This window comes from Leptopilina heterotoma, unplaced genomic scaffold (assembly GCF_015476425.1).
Source record: "Leptopilina heterotoma isolate Lh14 unplaced genomic scaffold, ASM1547642v1 Lhet_113, whole genome shotgun sequence".
Lineage (NCBI taxonomy): Eukaryota > Metazoa > Arthropoda > Insecta > Hymenoptera > Figitidae > Leptopilina > Leptopilina heterotoma.
This window is the reverse complement of record NW_025110832.1, coordinates 1,270,091-1,288,100: the sequence shown is the minus strand read 5'-3', so window position 1 is coordinate 1,288,100 and position 18,010 is coordinate 1,270,091. Positions and strand designations below refer to the sequence as shown.

General features: G+C 29.7%; 1 protein-coding gene across 1 annotated transcript in view; it reads left to right on the top strand.

The window, feature by feature from the left end:
* Positions 1-17,188, top strand: part of LOC122505139 (liprin-alpha-1) — a 34,831-nt gene extending 17,643 nt beyond the window's left edge. Inside the window, exons 10-22 of the mRNA XM_043616608.1 lie at positions 1,872-2,028; positions 3,183-3,541; positions 3,619-3,861; positions 4,007-4,189; positions 8,395-8,487; positions 10,386-10,543; positions 10,623-10,872; positions 10,957-11,102; positions 13,045-13,257; positions 13,339-13,602; positions 14,268-14,424; positions 14,618-14,734; positions 15,689-17,188. Coding sequence (XP_043472543.1) covers positions 1,872-2,028; positions 3,183-3,541; positions 3,619-3,861; positions 4,007-4,189; positions 8,395-8,487; positions 10,386-10,543; positions 10,623-10,872; positions 10,957-11,102; positions 13,045-13,257; positions 13,339-13,602; positions 14,268-14,424; positions 14,618-14,734; positions 15,689-15,778 — 2,430 coding nt within the window. The 3' untranslated portion in view covers positions 15,779-17,188. The remainder of the gene's footprint in view (positions 1-1,871; positions 2,029-3,182; positions 3,542-3,618; positions 3,862-4,006; positions 4,190-8,394; positions 8,488-10,385; positions 10,544-10,622; positions 10,873-10,956; positions 11,103-13,044; positions 13,258-13,338; positions 13,603-14,267; positions 14,425-14,617; positions 14,735-15,688) is intronic.
* The last annotated feature ends 822 nt before the right edge of the window (positions 17,189-18,010 follow it).

Here is an 18,010-nt window from a genome sequence, read left to right as displayed (position 1 = left end):
AAGATTCCATTATTTGGGATCTGGAGTACCGCTTTTCTCTCTTGTCCTTAATCTAACTCTAACTACACCCTACCTTATCTTTCTTTTCTTTTCCCTAATATTCTGGTTTATTTCTAAGATACCTCTACGGTATCCGGGAAAATTGAATAACCTTTCCCATCAAATCAATTCTATGATACACTGCAAAAACTAGCGTCTTCGAAACGTCTTATTTTAAGACATTAGACGTTTTCAAAACGTCTAGTCTGGAATAAATGACTAATTCATCTGTCTTTCATGCAAAGTGTTTAAAAATTTGAGACACTTCTTGCGTCTTACAAATGTAAACAAGTCACTTTCAGTGCTTATAATTTAAGACATATAATGTAGACAGTAAAAGTGTCTACATTTAAGTCATTTTTGCTAATTTAAGACGTTTTCGAAGTAAGACACTTTGAATAAAAGACATTTTGTGTATTCGAGTATCTTCGGTAATATTCGTCTTGCCTCGTCTTGATGAAAGTTTCCCGCGCAATATCAATGCATACATGCATTTTTAGGTTATGTATCGATTCAAGCAGTAAATTTCATCTGGATGAAGACACTTTAAACGTCTCCAAAATAGTCACTTTTAACGTCTTCCTAAAAGACATCCCAAAACGTCTTACAAATGAGGACAAAAGTGTCTCAAATATAGACACCTGTTTTTGCAGTGTACTAGTTATGGGATCAAGGGGTTCTCGATCCTTTCGTCTATTTTATTCGCAAATTTCTTCAAGATACCTTTCAGGGATCTGAGGAAATTCTGCTCTCTCTCTCTCTCTCTCTTTTCTTTTATCGAATTTTTCTATGATCCCTTCACGGGATCAGGGAAAGTTTCTTTTTCAAGTTATTTCTTCGCTATAGTCGTCTCTCAGGATTCCTCCTAGGGATCGGAGAATACGGTTCCTTCGTTTCATTATCTCTTGCCCGTTATTGCTTTGTCTATTACCTTTATTTCTTTGTTATTGGGGATTTATTTATTCTTTATTTTATTTGTATTAGAAATCATCGTTGCCCCTATTTAAATGAAAGATCAAGAGTAGTTCAAGGCTAAAATTTGTTAAATTAAATCGCACTACTTTAACTACGAGCATGCTCATATCTCTTTTGTCTATAGATTTTTTAAACTTTAAATCCTGGCAACTCTGATTCTTCAACGATTTTTTGTAGGCAACCTTATATCAGCATGATCGCAATAAAATTATCTTTCTTTTCATAAATATTTGATTAGGTAAGCAGATGAGTGCAAATAACTATTTCCATATACCTGTTTGTGCGTGGCAACCATATATTTATAGACAAAAAATGTAGGTAATCCTTCGGTTGACTATTTTTTAGGTTTCCTACATTCCATTAGTATATTATTTATTTGGTAAATAAGTGAGCGAAATACTTTAAGGAAATATTATAATTATACTCTTAATTAATCATGTCCTTGAACATATAATTTTTGGCAACCTATTCGCGATATCCGGTAAACTGATGGGTGTAGATCGCTGTCTATTCGGATCTTAGACTAAAATCTGATAGAAAAGAACACAATGATGTATCTATCTATCTATCTACCCTTAAGCAGTTTAATCGCAACTAGTTTCGACGTAACAGACTTTACGGAATTCTATACCGATTTCCGTAGAATTGTTTTACATGGGTGTTTCTTTAATCAGCAACGAAAATTGCACCGCAATTAGTCAAAATGACTACTGGCCTTTGCTATACGTAAATTTTTAATCATTTCACCTTTCTCTGGTTATTTTAAACTCAAAAATATGTACTTCATTAATTACAGATTTAAGAAACAAAATAATATCTGTTTAAACAAGCAAACACTAATTTGATTTACTATTTAGGCCCAAGAAAGGCACGGTAGCGCTGAAGATAGAATTCAAAGACTGGAAACGCAATTGGAAGAAAAGAGTGCTGAAGTAATGCGACTTAACCAGCGTCTTAAAATGAATGAAGAGCATAATACACGACTAAGCACTACAGTAGACAAGCTTCTCTCAGGTAATTTATAAAAATCTTGTTAAATTGCTATCTTTTACTCTCGGTTAACCCCTTCACTGTTTGGAAAAATAATCATATGATTGACCCAAAATGGTCTGTTGGTCTGTTGGTAGAACCAAAATGGTTCTATTTAAAGAAGGACGTGTTACATGTCAAGTATCCTATTTAGAAAAGAACGTGTCATATTTTTCGGGAATATCTGGGAGCATGTCAGTCAAGTCAATGGCATCATTACAAATATGATAGTAAAAATTTCATGTAAAAGCTGCAATCGCTGCTTAACCCACTAAAACCCGTAACCCTTCTTTTGAAGCCCTTTACCCACCCTCGGAACTGTCGTAAGACTTTAGCCTTCGAGGGTACAATACCCATTATGGGTACTTTCTTGGCCTGACTAGTCGAAGCCATAAATTAAAGAAGAAAAAGAAAATGGGTGCTTTCGGCGTGCTCACGGATTATGATGCGGATCACTCAGTGCTCACTTTAATTTTTGAATGTGGTATCTGTTATAATTTGAATAATATGTTGTGATTGTTACTTTGGTAAGCTCTTAATTTTCATTTGTTAGAAAATTGTGAAATGTTAAAAAAATGTATGAAATATCCTTTAGGCTCTAGAAATATTTCGTCAAAAACCAACTCTAGTTTATTTAGGAACATTTTTTTAGGGAATTTAAAAATTTTTCAAACTGTAGGTTGTGTTTTGACAAAATATATCTAGAACCTGAAGGATATTTCATAAATTACCACAATTCACAATTTTTAAACCAATGAAAATTAAGGGTTTACCGAAGTAACCAATTACAATACATTACTTAAATAATAAGAGACCATATTGAAAAATTAAAGTGAGCACCACTGAGTAATCCGGATCATAATCCGTGAGCGGACCTACACTACCAAAATATTAATAGCCGACTGACTTAGACCATACGAGCCCGACGTGAGTTTTACAAAATTCAAAATGTCGGACGGTAATTTTAAAAGGTTGAGCTAAGCTCCTAAAAATGGCTACTCGAAGGTTTCTGAGGTCGCTGATTATGAATCTAAAGACAGATTTCTAAAATTCAAAGTGACTGCATAAGTTTGGAGTTTCAATGAATACTCGAGCTTCTAAATTCTATTTGATTTTGAACTTTATTTATATTCTTGCAGAATCAAATGAAAGGTTACAAGTACATCTTAAAGAAAGAATGAATGCATTAGAGGAGAAGAATGCTCTTCAGCAAGAATTGGAAAGAACGAGAAAAATAACGGAAGACTTGCAGAATGAAAAAGCAGATTTAGTTAAGGAATTAGGAAAGGCTCGACTTGAAATAGATAGTATAAAGAGGCAAATGCTTCAACAGGAAATTGCTTTTAATATTCAGCAAACCGACGCTCTGACCAGAAGTCTTTCACCGAATGCAGTGGATTCAGTAGCTTTCTCAAGAAGCGCAAGTCATGGCAGTTTCGAAACACATTCTTTGCCAAGGAGAGCGGTTAGAAGATCAGTAGACGAAGAGTCATCAAAGGTATTGAAATATCAAGTTCTGTAAACATGATTTCAATTTTTTTTTTTTGAAAACACTATAAGTTTCTTGTTTTTAAGGGTTATGTGGCGAGAACTTTGGCGGAACAAGAGTGGGAAAAACTACAGCAGGCTCATGTTCTTGCCAATGTTCAGCAGGCATTTGACGTCTCTAGCGATGCCGAGGGCGATGTTGACAATGAAAGTATATTTAGTTCAGCTGCTGATGTACTCAGTTCGACTGGTCACACTGACACTCAGCAACTGGCAATGATGCTACAGGAACAACTAGATGCTATCAATAATGAAATAAGACTTATACAGGTAACGATATATTTTTATTTTACAAAATCAAAATTGTCTTGAGCCATGTTTTCATTTTATCCTACCGTGGTCTTAATTTTATTTTACATAATGATTTTGTTGTAAGATTTCTATATATAATTACATTTTATTATTTCTTTTGCAGGAAGAGAAACAAAACACGGAAGCGAGGGCAGAAGAACTAGAATCAAGAGTTGGCAGTCTCGAACACATGAATTTATTATCAAGAGGCAGAAGTTTGGAACGTTCTTCTCCACCGCTTAGTGGCCGCTCTACACCAAAATCGCATCACAGTCCAAACAGGGATTACTTGCATAAATATCATACTGTGAGTACTTGCACTTTTCATTTTTTAATTATCATCTTTTTCGCAAAAGAGTAATTGGAATTTTTTTTTATCATCGCTAAAACAATCTAATATTTATAATATTGTTTTTATAGTAAGAGTAGTTTATAAAAATTCAACAAAATGAGTTTCTTTTTATAAAATTTTTTACTTGAATTCTTTATCAAGTGCTATAAATGATTAAGTACTCCGAAGTAATTAATCCCCAATTATTTCAACCTACAAAAACTTTAGACTTCCTAATGGAACTTGATAACTTAATGACCACTCTAACATACTTAATAATAGCCGTTGTAGTTAATGATGAATATTTACATGAGAATGTAAAGTTAAATAGATTTTTTGAGATATTTGTTCCACCAGTTTGAAAAGCGTAATTTAAAAAAAAAATTAAAGATAATTCTATTATTATTTTCGTTTAAACGTCCAAAGAAACGTTTATCTCTGAATAAAATGATAAGTATTTTTAAATTAAAAAATCGATTATTTATACTCTAGAAATATGCATTAAAATATTCTTTTATTTTAAATTGTAAATTTTGAAAATAATTTTTACGACTCTAGGTAATCCAATTTGGACAAGATTGACGTAGTTTTTCCCTTTCTGTTAGTGAGTGAATATAGCTCGTGATTGAAATATTTTAAATTTTTTGCAGTGTTTTTTATCAAAAGTTCCCATTTTTAGGACCATTGAGACACTGTACAAAATTAAAATTAAAATTTCTTTAAAAACCCTTCGTTCAATCACAAGTTATATTCAACCACTAACAGAAAATTTTTTGTTTTTAAATGAAGAAGTCAGAAGAAATCTTGACCACCGCAAAAACAATTTTTTTTGGAAAGAGGTCCAAAGAATATGTTGATACGGGCCTGATTAGTGTTACTCCCTGGCGTACATTAGCTCAATTTCACTGCAGGCGTTAGACAAAATCTATTCTTCTTGGTTTATTTATTTTCCCTATCTCCTTCTTCAAAATTTTTAATTCTGTAAAATTATGCAGCGTTTAAAAATATTTGATATTTGGAACATGTATGTATCTTAAATGGAATGAATATGTAGTGCGTCACACAGTCACGTAAGTAGACGCTACTTCAGATGCGCAACTGGTAGATAAGGAAATTGGGGTTTTCGTTTGTTTTCTAACAATTTTTTAATTTTAATTTTTTTCAAATACAAAATTTTGAAAATCGTGTTCACATATTTCTATATTAGGGAAACTTCACTACTTGACTTTTACAAGAGTGTCAAGTTCGTTTTCCGAATGTGACACATAAGACTCCGATACTGTCACTTTCAGAGATTCCATTGCACAAGAGTAGAACCAGAATAAATGATATATTTCATTAACAGTAGATAATGAAAGAGAAAATGGTCGGAAAACTGAATATTCTATTTCAGAAAACCTTAGACAATTGATAAAAGTCACTTAAATCATAAAACATACCTGAACACATTTAAGTTTTTTTGTTTTAAAATATAAAATCGCAATTTTAAGTCATGCTGTTTTGTTTGTTTTGAACGTTTGAAATTTTAAACCTTATTTTCTTAGGACAATTGGATCTGGAGTTCTCAAATTCTCGTGTGATGAAGTGTACCATCTTAATATGTATCGTGTCAGAACCCACATGATCATCAGAAAGTCTGTAAGTTTTCTTTTTGTTTTTCCAAAAAAAAAAAAAATTGGAATAGAAGACAATTCGATTCGAAAAAATAATAAGTCAGTATGTGTATGAAATATCTGATTATGATCTTCTTAGTTTAAAGAAACTTGACAAAGTTACACTTGTTTCATTTTCCACAGCTGACTTTCTCAGTTTCACACTTTTCATATTATTAACTTCAGGGGTCGTTCATATACCACGTAGACAATTTTTTATCATTTTTTGACTCCCCATCGTGGACTTTTGACAAACCCTCCCCCCATCTCTAATAACTGTCTACGTGAATATGTTTTGGCGAGAAATTAATATTTTCGGTAAAATACGAAAACTTATAACTATAAAGAAGGATTTGATTTTATGATGAAAATAAATTTATATTAATTCCTTTCAAAAAATTAAAAATCACTCGGATTAACTTGAAGCTTGTCACATGGGGATTTTCAAGGTCTCTAATTGCGAATCCGGTGCTAGTTTTGTAAAATTCAAAATGGTGGATCCAATATGGCGGACGATTTTTTAAAAATTCATCGAATTCACTTGAAAATTGTTATTGTGGGTTTTTGAGGTCTTCGATAACGAATCTGGTATTAGTTTTTAAAATTCATAAACCCCTAGGTATTAAGTTTTAAGCAAATGCGATGGGTTTTTTTATAATTTTTTTAACCATTTCAAAACGTGGTCGATATATAGACCACTGCTACTGAAAGGGTTAATAAAAAATATTTACGATATTTCAAAATATCCTAAAGTTTTGTACTACAGGCCTTGGATATCCATCGTGGACGATCATGGATTTTTTTACTACCATCCCCCCCCTGGTCTCCCTAAAAATGTCAACGTGGTATATGAACAACCCCTTAGTATACTAATAGGTTTAATAAATTATTTTCTTTTTCAAGTTTTATTAAAATCAAAAGATCACCCCTGAAATTGATGATATTTCTTATGTTTACTGATGAAGTATTAAAAACTTTGTTCTCTTACATGATAAGTGATTTAGTCTTTTGTTTTTAAGATCTTTATTATTTAAAACTTTTTCACAAAATTTCCACTTAGTCTTCTCTTTCTTTCTTTCTCATCTGTATTTATATTAGTGTATTTTTTCACGTAAATTTAAATTCCTATAGGTTGATGACACTAATTTTTTTAAATTCCTTTGTAATGCTCTTGATTGGACATCGTCTCTAAAGAAAACCCAGAACCTACAGATATCTTATAGGAATGTGTGGTCTTGAAAAAGCAATTTGTATTTGTAAACTTCGCTCTGGAAAATTTTTTTATTTTTATGTAGGTTTAATAAAAAAACTGTAATTTATAAAGATTTTTTAAAAATCTAAAAGAAAACTACAGTGTTATCTTTCCTAATTTTCTACTTCTTTTTCACCTTCTGTTAATACTACCGTAATTTTAAAGAAAGACATTATCCATATAGGCGGATAATGACTTTCTTTAAATCTACAGTCGAAAGACAAATTCTTATTCAAATCCTCCATTGTTCTTCTTTCTCTATTGGTCGAATAATTTTACGTGGTATTTCTGCTTCTTTCTTTACTCAGGTGATGAGGGTACGAAAGTGGTATCAACTGCATCTTATTATTGCAGTTTATGAATTTAGTGACAATATAAGTATACTAGAAAATTGCAATTAACGAAAATGTTGCATTTTTTCTTTTGCATTGTTTTCGAATATACTTTTTTTACAACTGGTGTACAAATTATCTCGAAATCTACTCAATCCATTTTAATATAAAAAATAAAAACTGTTAAATTTTTAGTACAATTATTTTTACTATAAAAACAGCTCCCTGAAGTTGGCGTCGACGCTGAGCATCGAAAATCGTTTTTTTCGCAAAACCATTTTTCTCCAAGATTTTAAGATTAAAAAATGTCCTGAAAAATAATTCACCTTCATAGGTGAATGAAATTAGTGATATTTTCAACTTTTGAAACTCTGAGCATCGACGCTAACTTCAGGGTCTTAAAAAAACAAATAAAATATGATGGTAAGACTCTAAAATACGTAGAAGTATTTTGATATGTAGAAGATATCTTTGAATGACTTCAATTTATCTCTAATGACTGAAAGAAGCTTTTCATTTAACTCTTTGTTCAAAACTTTTTATAACCAAACATGATTAACTTCATAGTTAAGAAAAGTTTCTTTCAGTTATTTCTCAAAAAATTCATAGGGGATAAATAATGTCCATTCTTTTTTAAATGGAGTGTTTAAAAGCATACCTGTACTAATTGAGTAATATAATTGATCAAAAAGGTGGTTGTATTATAATTTCCAAATTTATTGTTAAAAATAACAATTTTTCAATAAAATGTTTGTGTTTTCTTCAGTTTTGAAAGAAGGAACATGTCCAAACTAACAAAACGAGGCAAAAATTGTCTTTATTTAACTCTGGTTAACCCTCTGTCTACGCAAGTAACCGTTATCGACAAAAAATGACAATTCGGTGGCTATGGGAATTACATTCAAAAGCACTAAACTTAACAAATGTGCATTTGTTTAATTTCAGGCGCCAGCTTCAATGTCGCCAGCACATCTTCATCATTATGCCACATCTTTGGTGAGTCCAGGTCAACTCTCTGAATCACTTCCTGCTAGCCAGGTACATTGAACTTACTTCTTGCATGAAAATAATATAAGTGATTTAAAGGGTTTTTAATATTATTTATTTAGTTCCATTTCTTGTACAGTAGAACCCGGTTAAAACGATTCGGAAGGGACCTCGCAAAAAACAAGTCTCATGCGGAAAAATGTACTAAACGTGAGTGTTTTAACCGGGTTCTAGTGTACAAGTTTCTTAAATGTAAGTTTTCTTCTTTTCTTTTTTCTCATCTTGAAATTTTTATCTATTGTTTAAGATTTTCAGAACATTTTTTGAATCTACTTTGCAATGAGTCGCTTTAATTTCGAAGAAATAAAATTTCATCAAACTGAAGACCCAGATAGTGCTGGTCGTCATTTCAAAATGACGTTTGCTTTATTGAATTTATATCAAAAAGACCATCAACATTAATGAATTGCGAAATCACTGGAATTTGAAATAAAAGATTCCACAAAATGACCCTTTCATTCCGAGTAATTTCCTCGAACTCAGCCTCCTATCCACAAGGAGAGTTTTCTTTCATTGAATGATTGTGAAGAAAGAACAAATTCTTAATAACTATTACACAGACAGGTCCACAAAAAAAATCGATGAAAGGTTCCTTTAACCAAATCTGGTATATATAATATATTTTTGGGGTCGCTGAAAACGAATCTGAAGTCTATTTTACTCTATTAGGTCAGGATTTTTTCCTAACCTAAAAATACATGTTGGATTTTACGTGACAGATAAAATTCTATAAATATTGACGGATTTACCTCAATCTTAGTATCTAGGGGTTTTTGGGAAAAGCTGATTGCGAATTTAAAGGCAGATTTTAAAAATACAAAATGGCGGATCCAATATAGCGGTTGAATTTTTAAAAAATTCTTGAATTTTTATAAAACTTGATATTAAGGGGTTTTTGGAGTCTCTGATTACAAATTTAAATGCACATTTTCAAAATAAAAAATGTCAGAACCAATATAGGGTTTAATTTTTTTAAAAAATTTGGCTTCTACGAGTATTTGAGCTCACTAATTACAATTTTGAAGTCAGATTTTCAAACTCAATAGCTAATATAATTTCAAGATATCCTTTATTTTGCAATTACCTACATCCTACAGCAATATTGGATCCACCATTTTGTATTTTTGAAAATCTGCCTTAACCCTTGTATCACATTTAGGGTCTTAAATTTCTTTAAAAAACTTTAACAATTAGAGGTCTTATTACCTAAACGCAATAGTTTACTTTTAGCATTTTTTTTCTATAATAAAATATTTATAATGAAACTTTTCAAGTATGAAAACTTATTCTTCAATACCAAGATTGAGGTAAATCCGTCAATATTTATAGAATTTTGTCTGTCACGTAAAATCTGACATGTATTTTGAGGTTAGGAAAAATCCTGACGTGATAGAGCAAAACTGATTTAGAATAATTGTTCGCCATATTGGATTCAACCATTTTGAATTTTGAAAAACTGACCTCGAATTCGTCATCAGCGTACCTAGAAAGCTCTAAGAAAATGTTTGATTTTTAAAAATTTTCTCCTCTTTTTCTGGAAGCGTTAAAGGGTTAAAGTTTCTTCAATTCGGTACAGATTTTTGTTTTCCAATCTGAAATTTCGATTCTTCTAATATATTATCACTCATTTCTTTATCAACTTTATCATCATCTTTTCGTCTACCATACCATTGAAAAATCAGAACCTTGTCTGACACTTGGCCGTTGAAGAATACCGAAATACTAAATCAGAATGACTCAAGTAGCACCCCGAGACAATGGTTCAAGTCCGTACCTTCACTCACATTTTCAGAAAGACTCCTTCATAAATAGTTTCACCTTTTTCCATAGTCTTGAACTTTAAAAAGATACGTATAAATTAAAGTGAAAAATAATTGCATTCGCGTTAGTTGCAGTTATCTGGAGAAGAGTTACATTCAGTTAGTGAACGAGATGGTGGTGCAGGTATTGGAAGTAGTAGCGACATTGCCTCTCCGTTAACTGCCAGATCACTGAGATTAGAGCGAGTTGTACAAGCATTAGCTCACAGTCAAGAAGAATTGAGAAGGTATATCTAAATAACTATGTGACTTTTCTTTTGTTACCGAATCAGAAGAAATATTAATAAATATTTGTTCCGTTTGCAGGCATGGTCAACATAACAATGGAGCTCTCAACTCTGGGACAACTCCTTCTCCCTTGTCATCGCGGCACAGTAGCCAGGACAGTTTATACAAGAATAGTTTAAGTGGTGGACTTCCAGCTGGACAATTCACTAGTTCGTATTTGCATATGCCAATGACACTTAGTCCAATAACTGCAGCAACTGTTGCAGCAGCACAAAAGAAGAAGGGTATTAAGAGTAGTCTTGGAAGATTTTTCAGTAAAAAAGAAAAGGTTAGTTCATTCTATACTTTTTACTATATTTTGTGCTTTGTAGGGATTTACGGAAATTAGCACATTTTCCATTTCTTTTTGCAGATAAAGGGTAAAGATGCGATTATGCCGGGCGATCTTCCGGGTATGGGAGGATTAAGTTTATTTACTGATTCTGATTACGGCGAAAATATTGCACTACCAGGAGGAATGGCTGGCAAGACTGAATTCGACCGTAGAAAAAAGAAAAGGTACCCAAAAAGCATCAACAGGGTTGCCACAAAGTCAGGGAAGTCAGGGAAAAGTCAGGGATTTTTATTAAAAGTACTGAAAAATATTAAACTTTTAGAATTTATAAGAAAATTCTGAATTTTTGTGTCTTTTTTCTTTGCCTCATAAACTATGAAATTACCAAGAATTCTAATACAAAACCTTCAATTTTTTCTATTTCTGACAATAAATTCTTTTTAAATAACTTAATTCTTCAAGAACTATCATAAAATTATTACTTATAAATTATTTAATGAATAATTTTACTTAAAAATTTCAAAATTAATTGGATTTCAAAAGAGTTGTGTTTACAATCTTCATAAATAGATGAACTTCAAAGGTTTCAATTTGAAATTTTAGAAAATATCAGTTTTTAATAAATTACAAACTTTTAATAGGAATTTTAAGAACAACTGATTGCAGAAATTCAATTATTTTCAAAAGTGATAAACTTCTTTGCTTAAATTCAATTATATTAAAAAATTTCAAAAAATTCTCGTCAAAATTTCAATTATTATCAAAAATTTTCCTCATTTTAAATATTTTAAATATTTACTATTTTAATAAAATTTTCCAAAAATTCAATTATTTAAACCAAATTTCAATAAAAATTTCTTCGCACCAATTTAATTATTTCGAAAAATTTAAATAAAATTTTTTTAAAAATACTATTATTAAAAAAAATTTTGACAAAATTCTTTACAAGATTTAGTTAATAAAATTGCAATTTTAATAAAATTTTCCTATACAATTCAATTATTTTCATAAAAAAAAAGTTTTTCTAGAATTTAATTATTTTAAAAAATTTTGTTAAAGTGCTTTATAAATTTGAAAAATTATAATAAAATTGATCATAGAATACAATTAATTCGTAAAATATATAACACTCTTCCTAGGACTACAATTATTATCAAAAAATGTTCGTAAAAATCTTTGAAACAATTCAATTATTTTCGTAAAAAATAAAATTCTTCGAAGCAATTCAATTATTCAAGAAATTTTAATAAAATTCTTCCTAAGAATTCAATTCTTTTCTAAAATAAAATTTTTCACAGGAATTCAATTATTTAAAAAAAAAAAAAATTAATAAACTTCTTCGTTAGATTTAAATTATTTTCAATTTTTCAATGAAATTTCTCGATGGAATTTAATTATTTTCAAAAAGTTTTAAAAAATTCTGAGAAATTCAATTGTATTTAATTAAAAAAATTTTGATAAAATTCTTCATAAAAATTCAATTTTAAGAAATATTCAATTATTTAATAAATTATTTATCTTTCTATTTAAATAATTGAATTCTCGAAAAATTTTCTAATAAAAATTGATTAAAAAAATGAATTTCAGTTAAAATTTGAGATAATAATTGAATATTATTAAAAGCACTATAGCATAAATTTTTAGAAATAATTGAATTTCGAAAAGGGTTTAAATTAAAATCTTTGAGAATTTAAATTCATAGTTACAATATTCTTATGATATAAAATAATCGTTTTATCACTCTGTCATCTTAAATTTTTATTATAAAACATGAAGAAATTGATTGCTCCGAGTCGAAGACTCGGAGTGATCGATTTCTTCATGTTTTATAATAATATTCTCATACGTTATTGAATTTCAGAAGGTTTGAATATTCTTCAGGGTCAGGGAAAAAGTCAAAATTTTGACTAGAAATCAGGGAAAAGTCAAGGGAAAAACAAAATTAAATTTTTGTGGCAAACCTGATCAATTTTCAGATTATTTTTAAAGTCTAACCACAGTTCATTTAGAAACATCTAAAATTGCATTACTAATATCTCTCTAATACCGTCGAGAATCAGGAGTAAGATTCTTCAGCCAGTGATTAAATCAGAATTTTCACAGGTGAAGGAATTTGACCAAACATCATGTTCATGTTGAGACAAAAATTTGTTTGTTATTTTTCAGTATGTTAGACTCTTCTCGGCATGAACTACTAGCGGAAGCAATGAAAGCCGGTACTCCTTTTGCTTTGTGGAATGGACCAACAATAGTAGCTTGGCTAGAACTTTGGGTTGGAATGCCGGCTTGGTACGTTGCCGCTTGTCGAGCCAATGTGAAGAGTGGAGCAATAATGAGTGCATTGAGCGACACTGAAATACAGCGAGAAATTGGAATCAGGTGAGTAACATTTATTAAGAAATATAAAAAGAATGTTTATATTGTGTGATGATGATTCCACGACTTTCTTTGAACCATCAGCAATCCTCTTCATCGACTGAAATTGAGACTGGCTATTCAAGAAATGGTATCACTGACCAGTCCTTCTGCACCAAAGACATCGCGCACTACATTAGCCTTTGGAGACATGAATCACGAGTGGATTGGAAATGTTTGGCTTCCGAGTCTTGGTTTACCACAATATCGGTCAACCTTCATGGAGTGCCTTGTAGATGCCAGAATGTTAGACCACCTCACTAAAAAAGACCTTCGAGGACAACTTCGAATGGTCGATAGTTTTCATAGGTAAGTCATCAACTTGATACTTCTATTTTTAAATCGATTTGACGACTGTGTGATCGACATCATAAATAATATTTTAACTGAGACTACAAAGTGATAAATTCAAATATTTATTAACTTTTATTTAGATGGCCGGTAAATTTACACAGATTTTAGTAGTTTTTTTTTATAAAAAACAAAAATTATAAATAAGAAGTCAATTCGATAAAAAGATTCGTCCAAATAAATTGTGGTCACCCCGGCTGGCAACACTTTGAAAAATAAATTCGGATTCAGCGACCTTAAAAATCCCCGAGTAACAAGTTTTAAGTGATTTGGATAATTTTCTTAAAAAGTCCGCCATATTGGATCCGTCATTTTGGATTTTGAACTCCTGCCCCAAAATTAATTGAAACACGTTTATAATTTCAATATAAAGTTGAAACTAGCACTCACTTAATTTTGGAAATTTAATCTTAAAATTAACTTTTTGTTTATAACTAACATCAAATTTTAAAAAAATAAGTAGTTGCTGATAACTGGGTGCAAGTTTTAGCTTTACAAAAAGTATTTAACTTTAAAATTTAATATCCAAAAATTAAGAGGGTGACAGTTTAAGCTTTATAATTCCAATAATTTAAACTTAATGAGTTGTAAAGGAAATTAATTTGTGAATTTAATTCTTGTAGGACAAGTTTGCAATATGGTATTTCCAGTTTGAAGAGATTAAATTATGATAGACAACAGTTAGAGGAAAGAAGACGTAGTGCTGAAGGTAAAAATATAGACGTTATTGTTTGGAGCAATGATCGTGTGATAAGATGGGTGCAATCTATAGGATTAAAGGTACGGTGATAATGCTTGTTTTATAAATAATTTTCTTTTTTACATATAATTTTTTTTTTTTTGAGTTATTACTTTTGAAAATATTTATTTTTTATAAAAAATACAAATTTAATCATAAATTCGATTTGTTTTCTTAAACAGAATAATTTTTAGAAATTGGGAATCTCAGCTAATATTTTGATTCTACTTTTAGGAATATGGAAATAACCTTTTAGAATCTGGAGTTCATGGCGCTCTTGTAGCACTTGATGAGAGCTTTGATGCAACTAGTTTTGCTCTTACTCTGCAAATTCCAACTCAAAATACGCAGGTTAGTATTTTATGAAAAGTGAAGGGAAAAATAACAAAATTCTAGAATTACTACAAAAATTCTGGTTTATTTCTGTAAAATAATTCTTGAAAATTGAAATAAGTTTCAATGGCTGTGAAGAAATTTATTATAATTATGTAAATATTTATTTCAAATATTACTTAAGTTTTAAATAAGTTTATTTAAAATTTTGAAAAAATTGGATTTCTAAGAAATTTTAATTCGCAAATGCTTTTAGACTCTTGAATTTTTCAAAAAATTTCATTAAAAAATTATCAATTTAATTGAAATTGTGTGAAATTTTATTAAAAATAATACAATGTGTTAAAGAATGTCATTAAATATTTAAAAAATTTTAAACTCGAAACTTTTTTTAATTTAATAATTGGTAAATAATTGAAAATAAAAAAAAATAAATAAATAATTAATAAATAATAAATAATTAAAAATTTTACAAAGAGTCACAATTAAATATTTATTTCAATGTTCTTTTGTTTAAAAAGTAGTATTAAAAGTTCTAAATTGTACTTCAAATAATTTAATTATGAAAGAATTGCAATTACAATTTTCATAATTAAATTTAAAAAGAAAAATTGAAAAATGTTTTTTTAAGTGCTGAAGTTTCAGAAATTTCTATTTAAAATTCTGAATAAATTAGGTATTTAAAATACTTTAATTATATATGTTTTTTTTAAAAATAATTGAATTTTCATAAAAAAAAATTAATGAAATCAAATTTTTGTTGCTAAGACATTTACAAAATGAAATATTTCACGTTATTTAAAATTATCCTTTATAACAGTAGAGAACCTGGAAAAGAGTGTAAAAATGAAATTAATGTAAGAGAATAATGTGGAAAAGAAAAAGTACATTTTAAAGTTTTTATAGAAAAATAACATGTTGCATGAATAAGGGTTTAATCTAATAATATTGTCTTGAATGATTGAATTTTAGGCGAGGCAAATTTTGGAAATGGAATTTTTGAATTTGCTCACAACAGGGACAGAGAGAAGAATTGACGAGTCAAATAGTTTGAAATCCTGATCAAATTCATCGAGGCTATTACACCTCCAACTACATCATGTCTAGTCCGAACCCCCAGCTAACTATTATTATCTATTCGCGAGTGTTATGTATAACGACAGTAAGAGCTTTATGTATCACTGTTGAGAGCATGCTCTTGAATGTGGTAATGTAAAAATGATAATGGTATGATATTAATGTCGTGATCAGTTTCCTACTCGCACAATGAAATTTTAAACATTATAAATTAAAATAAAGTGTGACGTGTGGAATGCCATGTGCCATACTGTTTATTTGTAAAGTAGTTATTTAAAATTAAAAACTGTACAGAGATGGAAGCATGACACGCAGAATTTTCTTTATTATCGAAGGCTAAAGTATGTGCACCGATCATTCCAGCGGCTCTAATAAGCATAAATGTTTACTTTTAAATCTTTACTTTCTTGTACAAATCTTGATTAATAGATGTATTTTAGTGCTTCACATTAACTCTTCATCATACAATCGTAGATATTCAGAAATTTACCCATTGAGTTCATTATTGTACATAATTAGATCAAGTGTAGTTATTGTAAAATATACTTTTCTTTTTCAAATTGACACATTGCGTAAATGTTTGTGTCATCAAGTCTAGTTTTTAAAAATTGCATTAGGAGTCTTTTAATTTCTTTTTAAACCTAGAACTCAATGTTTAAAACTAGTAGTTCTGTTAAATTAATTAAATTAATTTTTTTACTTACATTTATCGTTCTTGTAGTTTTAGTTATACTACAAATTTTATATAACTTTTTTAAGAAATTTTTTAAAAATATTTATATTTACCTGTTTATATAAGCATTTAAATACAACTAATTTTGCACAGTTACTCATAATCCGATGTTCAGTATTATTAATAACATATTGAGTGAGACGAACAAAAGAAGAAAATATTTATGATTTTAAAAAACTGCGCTTTGTACTTCTTTCTCTGTACAATATTATCAGAGTAAACTATAGTATAAAGTGCATAAATATGGGGCATTTTAGGTTAAGTAAAATCAAATTTCCGATTGTGTTCAATCTCAGATAATTCCTATCCTTACAATATCGACGTTTGTAAACTTGAAATTAATTACCTTATCATCATTGTTACTAAATCATCAGGAGCGCGAGTGTCCATCTACTTTGACGTGCATTGTGCATATTATATTATTTCTCGCATGCCTATTATGTATACAATTCAAATTCAATCAGAAAACAACTTTATATAATAAATGAATTGGAAAGTTTAACTACTTTACTTTTGATTGGTGCTAATCAAAAATTATTTATCAATTGCTAAAAATGAGCGCAGTTAAATGATTCACGAGTCATCATTTTTAAAAATGTATTTACATAAACAATTGTATCCGAATGCATGCAAAATGTAAATAAAACTTATAAATAACTTGGTATGGGCGTTAAACATTGGAAAAAATGATCGAAAAAAAATACTATAAAAATAATTATTCATTTCTTTCAATTATTTCAAATCTTCCTTCAGTCAAATGTTCTGAATGTGCACTTGATGTTGATAAGTTCTTTAAGTAATTCAAATGTTTCTTTTAACAGCAACATGGTAATGGCGGGGGAATTCCATACTTTTGGGACGTTCTCAATATCTATTACTTTATTAAAGAAATGTTCAAGAATACAGCATATTATACTTTTCTGTAAATCTCTTGACAGAATTAAAATTTACCAAGTCGACTCTAAACGACCCTGCCCCTTTCTTTAAACATAAATTGTCTCGGTTAAAAATTGTGAAATAAACAACAGGAAAAAATATTTTTTGTTTTAAATAAAATGAGCACAACGAGGGGTGAACAACTCGTGAATTATGGTGTACACTTGTATTGAATTATTGAGAATTATCTGAATTATTCAGAATTACTATGAATTACCCTGAATTATGTGAATTATTGCAATAGGTGTACACTCAATTCTTTAGTTTTTTGCCCATCGGAGAAAAACCAAAAAATTTCTCAACTAAATAGTTATTATCGTATCAAGGGCGCAAAATAGGTGATTGCGACGATGGCGAGATGAAGTGTCCCCGTGGTCCCGAAATCTCGCCAAAGTCGGAATCACCTTTGCGCCCATGTTGCGAACATAATTTTTTGTCCTACCTGCACGAAAAGTATCAGGCTTCTCACTCCTCTACTATTTACTACTTTTTTAATGAAAGGCTACTTTTTGGCTACTTTTTTAAGTAAAATGCTACTAAAAGCTACT